The sequence below is a fragment of the Pelodiscus sinensis genome, chromosome 10, assembly GCF_052426305.1.
Source record: "Pelodiscus sinensis isolate ZL-2025 chromosome 10, ASM5242630v1, whole genome shotgun sequence".
Lineage (NCBI taxonomy): Eukaryota > Metazoa > Chordata > Testudines > Trionychidae > Pelodiscus > Pelodiscus sinensis.
This window is the reverse complement of record NC_143061.1, coordinates 52,415,386-52,431,267: the sequence shown is the minus strand read 5'-3', so window position 1 is coordinate 52,431,267 and position 15,882 is coordinate 52,415,386. Positions and strand designations below refer to the sequence as shown.

The window sequence follows — 15,882 nt, the reverse complement described above, 5'->3', positions numbered from 1 at the left end:
CTCCTCAGTTTATAAAAAGGTCCCTGTACTGTGGGGCATGAGGGCCAGCATGTGGGAAGGGAGGCAGGAACCCTGCCCAGCACCAGCATGGGATCCTTCCCCTTGGATGGTGGCCAGTAATATTCACAGACCCTCCCCCAGCCAACCACTGTCTTACACTCTATGCCTCTTAGGTGCCCCCTCCCTTTCCATTTTAAGAAATACAATCCCATTCTAGGTAAATCCCATTTTCCTGGCACAACCAAACCCTGACCTTATTTAAAGTTATAAGAGGAAGCTACATATCAAATTTTGTGGTCCTAGCTCTTACTCTTTAATTCTTGAAGAAATGTACTCAGACAGATCCGTATTTCTAAAATATATAGCTAGATTTGTTCCCCATCTAGATAATTACACACTATAATCAGGTCACATGTTATGCTCTTTGCTCAGCTAAACATATTGAGTTCCTTTAGTCTGTCACTATGAGGCATGTTTTCTAATCCTTTCCTCATTCTTGAGGCTGTTCTCTGAACCTTTCCAATTTATGAACATTACTCCAAAACTGTTGACATCAGAAATGGACACAGGATTTCAGCAGCAATCACACCAGTGCCTAATACAGAGGTAATATAACCTCTCTACTTTGACTTAAAACTTGCCTGTTTAAGCATCCAAGAATGGCATTGACTCATTTGGCCACAGTGTCCTACTAAGAGTTCTGCTTATCTATTAATATCCCCAAATCCTTTTCAGATCACTGTTTCCTAGGATAGAGTCCCCTATTCTGTAAGTGTAGCCTACATTCTTTACTCCTAGATACATGTTTATATTTAACCACAATAAATACAGAGTTGCCGATTAAACTAATTTAACTCATGCAACTAACTCAAAAAATTGTGCTTAACTGCACTTTTAATCGCACTATTAATAGAATACAATAAAACTATTAAATATTTGATTTTTTTCTAAATTTTCAAATATATTGATTTCAACAAAATACAAAGTATAGTGCTTCCACATTTTTTACTACAAATGTTTGCAAAAGAAATAGTAACTTTCAGTTCACTTCATACAAAGTAGGGATGTTAAATATAGTTTAATCAAATAATTGACTTGATGGATTTTCCATCGACTAGTCAATAAGCAGGGGAGCCACAACAGGGTTAGCTCCCGGTCCCAGCAGCTAACCCCACTGCGGCTTTGCCTTTGAAATGTATCAAGAGCCGACAGGCTCTTAATACATTTAAAAAGCAGAGTTGCAGCGTTTCGGACTGGGCGCAAGTTGGGAATCATCGGATTCCTGGCTCATGCATGGTCCCTGCTACTCCTCTACAGAGATGGTGCTGGGGGGAAATCGGCTAGACTAGCCGAGGAACAAGTCCACTATCTAATAAGCTTTTGCTTATCAGACAGTCGACCAGTCGTTTATGTCCCTATATTGTAGTGCAATTTCTATAATGAGATTGCCCTTTACAAATAGATTTTGTTGTTGTTGCTTAATTGCACTCAAACAAAACATTGCAAAACATTTACAGGTGCTAATGCTGCCAGTTTCTTATTTACAATGTCAGCTGAAAGTGAGAACAGGCATTTGCAGGGCACTTTGGTAGTCGGCATTGCAAGGTATTTACATGCGAGATACACATGTTTAGTATATGTCCCTTTGTGCTTCAGCCACCAATCCAGGGCATGTTTCCAAGCTGATAAGATTTGTTAAAAAAAAATAACCTGTCAATTAAATTTGAGACTGAACTCCTTGGAGGAGATCTGTATGTCTCCTGCTCTGTTTTATCCACATAATGCCGTATATTTCATGTTATAGCAGTCTCAGATGATGACCCAGCACGTGGCTTGCTTTAACAAACCTTCTCTGTAGATGTGACAAAACACAAAGGCACCAGTGTGAGATTTCAAAAGATAGCTACAGCTCTAGACCCAAGGTTTAAGACTCCGAAGAGCTTCCAAACTCAGAGGATGAAGTCCAATGTGGAAATTACAGAATACGAACCAACAAAAAAGAAAATCTCACTTCTGCTGGTTGAATATGACTTGGATGATAAAAATGAATGTGTATCAGTCTGCTCTGCATCGTTATCAAGCAGAACCTGTCATCAGCATGTTTTCTGGAATGGTGGTTGAAGCATGAAGGGACATATGAATCTATAGTCCATCTCGCAGATAAGTATCTTGCAACACTGGCTAAAACATTGCCATGTGAATGACTGTTCTCACTTTCAGCTGACACTGTAAACAAGAAGCAGACAGCATTATCTCCTGCAAATATAAACAAATCATTTGTCTGAACAATTTGCTGAACAAGTAGTAAGATTGGACTCAGAGGTGCTAAAGTTTTCCATTGTTCTATTCTTGAATGCCTTTTTTTGTAAATAAATTTAGTTTTTTAAATTCAACTCTCATGACAGATCAGGGCTACTCAACTTTGGAAGCCCCTGGGGCCACAATGCTACACACAGCACATGCGTAGGGCCCCAACTTAAGTGTGGTTGCATATATATGCAAATATATGCAAATAGCTTTTTCACACTGATGGGCATCAATACAAAGATTAAGGCAAAACTACACAACACAGGCCCCATATAAGTCAGTTCTGCTGATATTAATAAAATGCAATATTTACTCAATTTCCACCCATATGACAGCATTTTTAATGAGTAATGACAGTCCAGGAATTTAGCTACTAACACACATATCAACAGAAGACCATTATACTGACTACTTTTTTGTTTTGGCTCCCGTCTGTGGGCCACGTGTTGAGCCTAGTGTAAATCCAAAAAGCACCGCGGGCCACAAACAAATGGACCATGTGTTGAGTAGCCCTGTGAAGAGATTGTACTACAGTACTTGTATAAGATGAATTGAAAAATGCTCTTTTGTTTTTTATAGTGAATGTATTTGTAGTAAAAACAAAGTAAGGACTGTATACTTTGTATTGTTTTAATTGAAATAAATAGATTTGAAAATGTAGAAAACATCCACAAATATTTGAATTCTCACCCTTTGCGCACATACCCTCATGAGTAATTACAACAGCTTTTCATGTCCACAGTAGCATCTTCTGTTGGCGGTGCATGTCCTCACCAGGAGCTCTTCCAAGGACTAGAGTGAAGCACTGTCAAAGCCCAAAGCACCAGCTTTGCTTCTGGGGCTTCTAGTTTGGAGCCCTACCGTTGCCTCCCGATGGGGATGGCAAGGGGAAAGAGTCTGACAACCTCCCAGTTAGGGACTGGAGGCAGAGAAGAGCCTTAACAGCTGCCTGGCAAGGGACTAGGAGGCAAAGGAAAAGCAGGCTGGAGATTCAGGGCTGTCAGCCCCACACAGTTGACCAACAGGCAATGTAAGGACACACTAACTACATCCAACTAAGCACTATGCCTCTTACTAGGACAATGTACGTCACCCACTACATCAGCATTATCACTATTGTAGTGTGGACTGGTATGTAAAATACTCCTTAAAAATGTTAACTGGTTAAACAATATATTTTTAACCATAACTGGTTAACTGGGATGCAGATAGCTTGCAGCGGGCAAGGGTTTCGCCCAGCCCAGCCCTCTGACAGCAGCAGGACTTCTCTGGGTACCACTATGCGACAGGCAAGGGGGCTGCTCTGGTAGTCATCTGGCGTGCTCCATATACACTAGCTCCCACCACCCCTGTGCTGGCACCAGCAGGGAAAGGGGGAGGAGGAAGCAGGCAAAAAGCTGGCTCCCCATGGGCACCGGTTCCCGCCTGCCCCCTCTATAGAGGGGGGCTGTGTGTAACTATGCACCTTAACTGATGAACTGAATACTTTCAGATCCCTAGCGTAGACCAAGCCTAAATATATTACAGCAACATATTACCCTTTCCAATCAACTTGTAATCTCATCAAAGAGAAAAATCAAGTTAGTTTAATAGATCTGTTATCCATAAACCCATACTGACTGATAAAGACTTAAAGAAGGGTTATATAGTTAATGTCCATCGAGTCCCATATCAACTGCTCCATTATTCTGTTTGAGGTCAATGTCAGATTGACAAGCCTATAATACACAGGTCAGCCTGTTCCTTTTTAAATACTGGCATATTAGTTGGAACTCTTCCAGTGTTCCAAAAGCTTTTGAAAATGAACATCAATGCTCAATCAAGATTTTCAGCCATCTCTTTTTTTAAATCTCCTGGGTACAAGTTATGCAGACCTACTGATTTTAAAATGTTAAAAGTACTGTCTATATAAGCCACCTGAAGGCTACTGATCTAATTTCAAGGTGGTCTATTTCTTGAAGCTTCTCTCCTACATGGTGCTGTCAAGTTCTGCAGCAACAGGCTCAGACGAACAATGTGTTTGGAGCAACCAGTTCAAGGGAGATTTGCCCCCCACAGCACCCCACACCACTAGTGTCCAAAAGGTGGGAAAGACAAGAGAAGAGACCCAGGTCCCCAAAGGGGATTGGTGGGTGAGAAAGGAGTGTATATAAATACCATGGGGAGGAATGTAGTGAGAAAGAGGCAGGATGCAGTATCCAGAAGACAGGATAGACAGTATAGTTCATAAAAGGGGGGGGAGGGGAGTGAGGCAGAAAGGACTGGTTACAGTGGGAACAAAGACTAATTTGACAAAAAGGGAGGAAATAAAATGCATTTATTTAAATTGTCTTTAATGCAATATCTAACTTCACTAACTGAAGAGGTGCATTCTACAGTCAGACTAGATTGCAAGATTCAATCTTGCCAGTGAATTCAACTCCCAGCCCACAGCCTGAGTGAAAACGTAATCAAATCCTCCCCACAGACTGAGTCTGATGTCTCTGATGTAGGGAATTTTTTTTATAATTAGCAGAGTTATCTGAAGAGGGTGACAGCAATTTTGCTTCTTTTTAGACAAATTTTTCTTAGAGGCTTAAGCAAAATTTGGGTAGAGAATGAGATGGGTTTGGGAAGGAGCCATCAGTGAGACTATGGACCTTGGCCTTCTCAAAAGGCAAGTATGGGAGAAAGGAGAGGGCAGATGGAATCTGATTTGTGGGTGATTGTTGACTTTCAAAGTAATAATCCATAGAGGGGCCAGGCATTAGAGACAAGACACATGGAAAAACAAGCCGTCCACAGACAATATTAGATGTCTCACCCCGCCCCCCCCCCCCCCCCAACTGTCTCTTAGCCCACTGAATACCTGGTGCTTTCACATCTTCTAGGAAATCTAGTTAGCATCAGCCAGGAAGAGACAGTTGAAAGGCAAAGATACAGTCTGTCATAGGAGTCAGTCCTGGGCAACTCAAGGCCATTTTTGCAGTGTTGCTGAGTAAAGGGATGAAGAATGTGTGGATCCAAGTGAAGACAGGAAATAACATTATAGCACCAGTCAATAAACCCTGGACATTTTCCTTCAAAATCTTTCTACCAACTTTCCCCCCTACTATTACCGATGCTAGGCTAGAGAAAGAGAAAAAAAATGACTCTGAATGAGCAAGTTGAGGTGGGGAGGATTCCGTGCTCAGACTGAATCAGAAGGTCAATACAATGTTCCATACATTCTGGCAAGAAAAGAGAGTTGGAGAGGGTGGATCACATCTGCTGTAGTGATGGAAAAAGGACAGAATACTAATCAGACCTGAAAGGAAAACACCTTCTCATGATAGTGAGACTAAGCTACCAACAGTACACATTACAAAATGATTATATACTAAACATGATTGTGTGTTTGTATTCAATCCCTGTAAACCTTTCCAAAATAAATTCATGTAGAAATTTGCAGAGTACCTTTCTTTCCCTTCAAGTGCAAAGCTGCTGAGTTTCAAGCAAACCGAGACTAGTCATGATAGACCTTCAAATCCAAGTTCATATTACTTACATGACACCTTGCAGGACTTTCTGGGGATCAGGGTCATATAATCTGTCAACATAATGGCGACTGCTAGCAGTTACTTCCTATGGAGAAAGAGACAAATTATAGTTTGTCAATTAATGCAGTGGTAAATTCCAAACTAACACCTATGCCTACAGGGACACACATCTCTGCAAAGCCTATCAGACAAAACTGTGATAGAACTGCATAATCACATTCAAATGCATAATACTTACAACCAAAGTTAAGAGTTAGCACTGTGTATGATAAAACAAGTGCATACTTTTGGTATTCATACAATGGAAATGAAAGGGGGTTGTATAGATCAGTGTTTCTCAACTTTTTTTTTATAAAGTACCCCCGTTAAAAAATTATAAGTACCCCCAGTACCTACAGTTTTCAGACAAAATTTTTTCTACCATTGCAACACATTTGTTTAAACAACTTAATTGTACCCAGGCGGGCGATGAAATTTTGGGGTGTAAAAAGTACAAAAATAATAAAACGCTGTAAAACTGAAAAAAAAAATCAGTTTTCTCCCAATTTCAGCTGTGTTGATGTACCCCCCAGACTTCTCTTGAGTACCCCTAAGGGTACTCGTACCACTGGTTGAGAAACACTGGTGTAGATGAGTAAGGATGCATGTGCCACAGAAGCCATGGATTCCGTGATGTTCTGTAACTTCTGCAGCAGCTGTTACAACTGGCTCTGGTGATGTCCAAGCAACTCAGGCAGCCCCCTGGGCCAGCCGCATAAGTCACTGCTGAAGCAGTCTCAACCACTGCATCCCCACATCCCAACAGAAGCTGTTTGGGTATGAGAGGGGGCTCAGGGCAGGGTAGGAGGTAGAGGTTCAGAGCAACACTTATCTCAAGAGGGCTCTCCAGGGGAGGCCGGTATGTCTCTGCAAGTCCTAGATTGAGGGGCCAAAGGCCTCTGCATGCTGCCCCAACATGCAGACACTGTCCCTGCAGCTCCTATTGGCTGTGGTTCCTGGCCAATGGGAACTGCAGAGCCAGCACTTGTAATGGACCCAGCCTGCAAAGCCCCTTAGGAACTGCAGGGACATGCCAGCCACTTCCAGGGAGCTGTGCAGAGCCAGATAGGGAACCTAAGAGCCTCGACAGCCCTCTCCCACAAGCACCAGGAAGGGTCCCAAGGCCACACTTCATCACTTGCCCCTTCCCAGCACCAGAGGTGATCTTTGGCCGTGTGCCATCACCTGCCTCCTCCAGCACCAAAGAGTGTCTGAGCAGCCCCACAGCTCAAATTTTAGTTAAGGGTATATAGTACAAGACAGACAGATCACAAGCCATGAATTTTTGTTTACTTCCTATGACTTTTACTAAAAATACCTGTGACTAAAACATAGCCTTAATGATGAGCCTGCGTGGGCATTTCAGCATTATAATGTTTGTGTATGAGGCACATGCGAGACTCCTTTCGTCTGAATGTCCTGGTTGCCTTGCTTTGCAATTTAACCACTTCTTAGTGGTTGAATGGAAAGGCAACACTTGCAGAACATTTCCACAAAAGAAAGTTAACCAAGTGGTAATGTACTACAACCCCACACAGAAAAAAAGTTCATAAAACACAGTTAAGGTTGCTCAAGAGGCATACCCAACAACATATTTGATTTATATTTATGCACCTTCAAATATTTATTGTCCCTTAGGATGTCCAAGGTTGGACGTGCATGTGAGTAACTAGGATTCCAAATCAACAGTGAAAGAAAGGAAGGAAAGATTCCACTCCAAGCTCACAAGAACATTCTCCACCAGAAAATGAATTAATCAGGCTACAATATAAGCACCCACAGGTTATACTACATTTAATGGAACTTGCTGGTACTCCACACTCCTGAAAGTTTGATGACTTATTTAGGTTTTCCTAAAGTAAACATAGATAACTAACCACAAGTTTCCAGTTTGGAAGATTGGATGCCAACCTGGAAAAATGGTATTGTTTGCCAGCTGAGTCTATTCTCTTTATTAGGCTTCTCTCACATTCCTCCCACTGACTTCCTTGAAGAATGAAAGGGAACCAAGTTCTGTCACACTTTCTGAGTGGGCAAATATTTGCCCTTGACTTTAGTTTACTCCTTTCTATCTAGTAGATTTCAAGGATGTTCACTAACTTCCTCCCTACTGTCTCATGAAGTGAAAAGAACCGAAAGGCCCCTTGCTTCATGATGTCATGTACATTCTACAGAAGTGTTTAGCTATTTCTCCCAAAGATTAAGTTTTTGAGAATAGAACAGGCTCAGTGCCATCAGAAATAAAACCAAACTGTATATAGATACAAAATGCAGACCTCCCAATAAGGGCTGATTCTAATCTATTCTAGACTGTCCTTTAGTCTATTGACTAGAACTAACCCTTCCACACACAAAAGTTAACTTGTTTACTCACTGCTGGGAAGACCAACACCACCAATATCCAGAAGAATGAGTCTGTCAAACCTTCCCAGATTTTTCATAAGTATGGTTACCAAGACTTATTTGCTCATATAAGTTTCAAATATAGATCTTTCAATCTTAAGGAAGAGTAAACAGAAATTGTAATACAAAAACAAGTAGTAGCTGGCATATAACCTTTGCACTATTTTACTGAAACAAGCACATGCCTTCATGCTAAGGATGTTAAATATCGAGTTATTTACTTGTCAAGCAGACGATGGAATTTCCATCGACTAGTCGATAGGCACTTCCACATTCCTTCTCTGAAATGTACAAGAGATGTTGGTGGGGCTCTTGTACATTTCAAAGGAGGAATGAGGAACTCTGTATGCAGCCCGGGGCCAGCAGGAGGTACCGCTGACTCTGGGCTGTATGCAGGCACCAGCTTTGAAATGCTTCATGGAGCCCAGGTCAGCTGGGGACCCTCCAGCTGACCCTGGACTCTGCACAGCATTTCTCCGGAACCCGGGATCAGCTGGGGGCTCCCCAGCTGACCCTGGGCTCTGCACACTGCGCTGGAACCCAGGATCAGCTAGGCAGTCCCCAGCTGACCCTAGGCTCCACGCAAACATTGTGGTGGAGTTTCAAAGGGGTAGCACTGCATGGAGCCTGGGGTCAGCTCCATGTGGTGCTGCTTTGAAATGCTGAGGCAGCGTTTCAAAAGGCAGTTCCATGCTGCACTGCCGCTTTGAAGTACCCCGTCTTTCCTGCCTCTGATAGAGGCAGCAAGGGGAGGGGGAACGAGCTAGTTGACTAGTCCTTAACATCCTTACTTCACGCTGCTTAAAAAAACTAAATAATCAAAATTAAGACAGAAATAGATACTTCAGGTTTAAGGTACCCATTTCAGACTGGCAAGCACGATTTTAGTTCACATTTCATTTTAAAATATGGGAGATTTGCATTCAGTAATATACACTGTTACCCAGAAGTGCTGGGTAACGTATTCTTTTATTTTGCCATTTAACCAATAACACTGCCAATTATAAAAGATGTAAGAAATGCAACACCTTTTTTTCCTAGTCACAATCTCCCACTTTTCCCAGCACATTGGTGGGTGGCAGTAGAGTGCAACTACCATGGGTATTTTGTCTTATCTCCTCCCTTCAGAGCAACAGGAAGAAGAAATGCTTTCATCCTAGGACTCTTCCCTCCCCCTCCTTCATTCTAAAACTCCAGTGCTGTTGAAAGAGGACAAAATGTTGTCTATTCTAACACAACATGTCAACATAGTCGCAGTGGATGATCCTCTTCACATCCCACTGACATCAAAAGCTAAGTAGGGGATACTTCCAGACCACTCAATTAGCCTCATTCGCACCAGCACTACAATTGACAGGTATTTTTTTCTTCCCCTCTTTCTTTTTCGGTTATAAATTGTGAGGTTTCCCCCCCTTTTCTCTCCACTCATCTGAGGAAGTGGGTTTTGCCCACAAAAGCTCATGATACCACATATATAGAAAAACTTCAGAGGGGTGGCCAAGTTATTAGTCTGTAACAGGAAAAACAACAACTGGATACCAGGTGACAGGAGTCATCTGAAAAAGTGAGGTGTGCTCATGAAAACCCATGATACCATCTACATTTTTTGTTAGTCTTTAAGGTGCTACTAGTCTATTGTTGTTGAAGTTTTTACATATATAAAGACTAACTCTCTCTATATATAAATAAATAAATAAATAAATAAAGTGCTACAGGACTACTTGACTTTTCACTAGAGTGCAAGATAGCAGCAGCATGGTCATCAGAAGAGCACTCAGAAGAGATACAAAGAACAGTCTTCAGCAACCAACACAAAATTCCCTCTTGCCAGTGATGAGAGGGCAAGGGAGCTTCAAAAGCCCTGGACAGACAGCAGTCTTCATAAACAAGGAGCCCTGCATCCCTAGAGATCGGTATAAGGTTTACAATAAAACTGTGTAGACTCAACCCAATACAGGTAGAGGAAGGTAAAATGAGTACTTCCTGAAAATAAGTATCCCTACCATGTCTGCAAATAAGTATCGCTGCCATGTCTGCATCAGAAAAAAAAAAAACCTTCAGAACTGAATATATTATATAAAAAATAACCAGAGAATTCAGAATAATTCGAAAAGACCTGAGTTTTTCTAAACGAGGATATCCAACACAAAGTGTTAGTATACTGAAATGCTCTTCTGGCTCTTACATCTTTCCCCACATCTAGCTATGGGACATCTATTAGCGACATAATAAAATAGAGATACACACGCAGAAGATCATTAAAACTGTAAGTTTTCTGTCTTTATCCAGGAAGTTCTCATTTCTTTATTTCTCCCCCCCCCCCAGACACATTCTCCCCCCTTTCATGCCATTTTCCAATGCATCTCCTTGCATCTATTCCCCCTTTCCTCTCTCACCTCTTCTGCATTTCTCGTATCGTCTGTGCTTCCCCACCCACACGATCATCCTTCCCATTTCCCCCCGGAGTGCATCCCTGGCGGACCCGCCCAGCTCCCCAAGGGGGTGCCTACTCTCGCCCGGAGCCCGCCGCCGCAGCTGGGAGGGCCGAGAAGGCGAAGAGGTGGCGGCTCTCTCCGCCCAGCGTGGGCCTGTGGTTTCTCCGAGCCCCCCTCAGGACGCCCGGGGGGTGGGGGTCGCGCCGCTTGTCTCCGCGCTGACAGTCGCAGGCCACGGCGGCGGGCGCGGGCCCAGCAGGGCAGCGCCCTCGCCTGACGCCGCCGGCGAGGACAGAGCCTCGCTACGGGGAGCCAGGGCCCCCGGCCGCCCGCCTCGCCACAGGGGCTCCGTCGGGTTCGCCCCGCCGCCTGACTCCGCCCGGGCGCCGCGGCGCGGGACCGGCCGCCGAGCGGGCCCCGCGGGGGCCGGGCCGGGGCGGGCACTCACCGAGAGGACGCTCATGCGGAGCGGCGTCTCCAACACACACGCCATCTTGGGGGCGCGCGCGCGCGGCAGCGGCGGCACCTTCAACCCCGCGCGAGGCAGCCAGCGCTACCGCCGCCACCGAGCCTGGCCCATCTCTGTGGGTGGGGGGAGGGGGCGGCGCCAGCGCCCGGCCGGGCCGCCGGAGCTGCTCTAACGAATCGGCGAGTACCAACTCCAAACTCGCTCCAACCGTTGCGCATGCGCCCATGGAGGCCTTTGGCGCCCTCAGGAGCACGGGAGGGGGGGGGCGGAATTGTTCCTTCTGACTCGGAGTGGGAATTGCAGTGCGCATGTGCCAACGCTGGAGCGCGGCGGGCAGCTGTGGCTCAATGCGTGCAGGGCCATGGGGCGGGGAATGAGCAGCGGGGGCGGGAGCACTGGGCTGGTTATGGGGGCGCAGGGAGGGGAGTGGAGCTAGGAGGGGAGGGAGCTGAATGAGCACGGGGGGGGGGGAGGCAGCACAGAAAGATGACGTGGGAATGGAGGGGAAAGGGGAGCTGCACAGTTAGCAAAATAGAGTTTGATCTATTAACCCTAGAAAATATCGATGATGGAAAACGTTCATTCTGGCTTGCTACAGGGGCTCTTGGTAAAAAGGGATTCAAACACCAGGGGGAAAGGACAGTTTTACTACAGGACAATGGCTCTGGCAAATTAATGGCTTTTGCCTTATGTACTTCCCTTTATTACTTTTGAGGGTCTCATGTAAAGAGCATTCAACGGAATGGTTCTTTCAAGTGCTCTGTAATCCACACAAGATATCTTAGTGTTGAGCAGGAACTGATGCACTTACAAATGGTCTGTGATAAGTTTGACATATCATCAACCACCATGGGCTCAGTGACCATTGGTGTCCGATGCCTCTCTATTTCCTTCCATCTTTCCCTGTCCAGTGTACAGTGGCTTAGTTTCTGTAGACTAGCTCCACACCAATCTACTACAGCTTCTCTCCGAGTTACAAACAAGTTATGGACCAAACACTTGGCCATAACTCGAGCTGTTTGTAACTCGGACCCCATTGAGTTACATGCGACCGCGCTCTGCGTAAGCGCAGGTCGCGTTTGTAACTCAGGGACCGCCTTAAGACCGCTCCGTGGGAGCTTTGGTCGTAAGTACGAACGGTTGTAACTCGACCTTTCGCAACTCAGAGAGCAGCTGTATATAATCTACCTATTCTCTATAGGGTCTGCCTCTCCTATTCAGACCATCCATTATGCCAAATACCAGGGTCTTCACTTTTCTCTTATTGTTCATTCTGCAGATATGCCCGAATAGCTGTAATTTCCATTGTATAACCTGCAGTAGGTACTCTTTCAGCTGTATCTTCCTATATAAATTCATCATTGACCTTCTGCAGCCATCCTATTCTCAGGATCTTTCTATAACAACTCCTCTCAAATGCCAATATCCTGATTTTATTCATATTGTTGATTTACAATCAGCATATCGACACTCATCTGACCAACCCTCCTCCTTTATCCAGCCTTGGGACTGGCATGAAACCCCTACAGCCTTCCTAGCAGAGTTTAAGTTTATGTGCCACTCTGAAATTGAAACCAAAGAAATACACGCAGATACAAAAAGTGGAAGCCTGTCTTGAGGAAAACAGATGTTTCCACTACAGGTAAGAATATTACTCTGACTCCCCAGACGCTTGCAGCTGTGCAGTTTGGAAGAGCTCTGCTCCTGTTACAGGAAGTTCATTGATGGGTTTGCAAATAGAGCAAAGCCATTGCATAGCCGGGGGGAAAAGTAAAACCAATCCCATGATTTTGCTTTCAGAGTTAATGATACTTGTGACTCGTCTACTCTCCCGCTTACCTGCAATTCAAAACACCAGACACATTAGTGCAGGGATGTCGAATACACTAGCCAGATATGGCTAGTTGGCTGGTAGAGCCAAGGCTAGTTCACTAGAGCAGTAGCTACTACAGTGGCTACTGCTTTAGAACTGGTTGGATGCCACAATGCTAGGCTATGTCTAGATTGCAGGCTTCTTGCCCAAGAAGCTTTTTGCAGAAGAGGTCTTCTGCAAAAAAAAAACTTCTTGCACAAGAGCATGTCCACACTGCAAAAGTGCATCGGAAAAGCAATGCGCTTTTGCACAAGAGGGCGTCCAGGCTGCATGGATGCTCTCACAAGAAAGCTGTGATTGCCATTAACAGAATGGCCACCAGGGCACCTGTGCTTCTTTTGATAGGCTGTTTTTGCACCAAAAACCCCATTTCCCATCCACACCCACCTTTTTACGCAAGAGCTATTACACAAAAAGGCTTATTCCTCATACAAAGAGAAATAACTTGCACAAAAACCCCTCTTCTGATTTACTGTAAATTTTCTTGCACAAAAATGCACTAGAAGCGTGGACGTTCTGTGAGTTTTTGTGCAAAAACTCTACAGGCTAGATGTAGCCCTACTACTTAGGTACTGGGGCAGTATTAGTATATGACCAAGGCCTTAAAAAGGAAGCTGTTTGTTGGTTTACGCACTCCCTACACTGGAGATAAGCTAAGGACCCCAGCAAACACTACAGTCCATACAACAATAAGGGAACACATTATACTCTGTCAGCTCCCCCTTTTGTGTTGACCATTTTCCATAGACAATTCCAGGACTTCATTTTCTTTTTCAGATGCTTAATGTGTTCAAGGTCAGTAGGACTCAACAGTACAGTGGATGTCCCTAGTGCTCAAGGCTTGTACCTCTTCATGGGATCTGGAGATTTTGCTTAGCCTGACTGTTTCAGGGTGAAGGTGCACACTAACTACAGGCACAAGTGTGCACCAGTAAGGTCACACTGGAGTCAAACACAAAATTGCTATTGAACTGGATCCTGTAAGAGAAGGTTGGACAATTTTTGATGGTGGGCCACTTCAAGAATTTGGTAAGTGGACAAAGGCCACACTCTTCCATGATATTAATGGAGATGTGAGGTATGGGATGGAGGTTGGATGCAGAAGGAAGCTTGAGACAGTTGGGGTGCAGGCAGGATTTTGGGTAGAGGAGGGGGTTGTAAGCTGGGGCAGATGTTTGGGGTGCTGGGCCTGGGAGAGGACACATGTGCAGAGGGTTGTGACTTGGGGCAAAGAGTTGGTGGGAGGGAAGAGCTGGGGTCCCAGATGCAGGCTCTGGCCAGGAGGCACTTACCTAGACGGTTCCCGCTCAGCAGGTCCCTTGGGAAGTCCCTGCCTTTCATGCCCCCGCATGCTTTTTGGAGCTGCTGGCTACAGAGAAATACATGGTCCCTGAGTACCACAAGTCCCAGCAGGTGTTTTGCACACTGTCTGCACTTCAAACACAGCCCAAACAGCTTCCCATTAGTTTCCAGCCAATGGGAACTGCGAGATTGTGCTGGGGGGAAAGGCAGTGCACAACGCCTGTCCCCAACTGCTCAAAGCAGCTCATGGTCCTTGCAGTCAGACAATTTACGCAACATGCAGAGGCAGGGTAGGCAGGAAGATTGCACAAGCCTCCCATTGGGCAATGGGCTGGATCTGGCAGCTTGTTGAGTTGAATCTACCCCATGAGTTGTATTTTGCCTGCCTCTGCTATATGATCACTATAGTACCTGAAACTGACTCCCTCCTTGTCACTTTACTGCTTTGCAGAGACTACAACACCATCAATGAGTCAGGGATGAATGTCCATAAGCAGGGCTTGATAAACAGCAGTGAAATCTGCTCGCCAGCCCCGCACTCCACATGCACAAGACTCACATTGTGCATGCGCACACTGCCGGTGAACAGGGCGACTGGTTGAAATCTACTCACCACGGGCAAGTAGATTTAGTGATTTGTCAAGCCCTGTCCATAAGAAATACGGTACTGAGAGAAAGGTTGAATGGTATGCAGTAAATAAGGCATACGGCTATTCACTGAATAAGGGTGAAATTAGTATAACAGAAAGCATCATCCATTCTATGCCCTGAAAGAGGCAAGGACCCAGTTTAGCTTTCAGATCCAACTTTTGAATCCTTGACATTCAACCTTAACATTCATTCAGTGTAGTTTGTGTGTGTAGGTTTTTTCTTTTAAAAAGCAAACCAAATCCATTATGCAGAAGCAGGCATCTTCCAGTCCATTTCAGGTTTTGACGCAAGTATATATAGAAATTAAGGGTCTGTTACAAGATGCCCATGAATCTGTGTTTCCTACTGCTAGTCTCCTGCCTCAGGAGAGATGTTCCCCCTTCTCTCAGTTCTAATATCTAAAGCTATGTCTACACAGTAGCTTCATTTCGGAATACCTGACGTTATTCCAAAATAACAGTACACGTCTACACTATAAGCAGTTATTTCAATAATGTCAAAATGATTGAGCTGGAGGAATTCTTACTCCGGCTTCTGTAACCCTCATTTTATGAGGAGTAAGGGAAGTTGGAAGAAGAGTGCTCTCTCTCAGACTTCCTGCTGTGCGGAAATAAGCTATTTTGACTTAAGCTACACAATTGACATAGCTCAAGTTGCATAGCTTATTTCGGCTTTAGCCCTGCTGTATAGACATGCTCTAACAGCATAGCCATCCCTGTGGTGAGAGCATCCTGCTCAGCACCTGCTACTCTGGGAGGGAGCAAGCTCAGTGCAGACTGGAAGCTGACAAAGAAGTTTCAGTAAGTGCAGGCAACACATTTTCATAGGGCCAGCAAAAGGCATAATGCTATGCATAAGGCAACTCCCTCAAATTTTAGCACCAAA

At 44.7% G+C, this 15,882-nt stretch overlaps 1 protein-coding gene across 4 annotated transcripts in view; it reads right to left on the bottom strand.

Moving 5' to 3' along the window:
• ARMC8 (armadillo repeat containing 8) overlaps nucleotides 1-11,407 on the bottom strand; it is a 114,051-nt gene extending 102,644 nt beyond the window's left edge. The window contains exons 1-2 of one of the 4 annotated variants that reach the window (XM_075937366.2): nucleotides 11,151-11,407; nucleotides 5,834-5,910 (exon numbers count right to left, since the gene is read on the bottom strand). In XM_075937366.2, coding sequence (XP_075793481.1) covers nucleotides 5,834-5,910; nucleotides 11,151-11,195 — 122 coding nt within the window. In that variant the 5' untranslated portion in view covers nucleotides 11,196-11,407. Of the gene's footprint in view, nucleotides 1-5,833; nucleotides 5,911-10,777; nucleotides 10,834-11,150 lie in introns of those variants that run through there. The other 3 variants (XM_075937364.2, XM_075937363.2, XM_075937367.2) reach the window with 3 other exon arrangements.
• Between the last annotated feature and the right edge of the window lie 4,475 nt (nucleotides 11,408-15,882).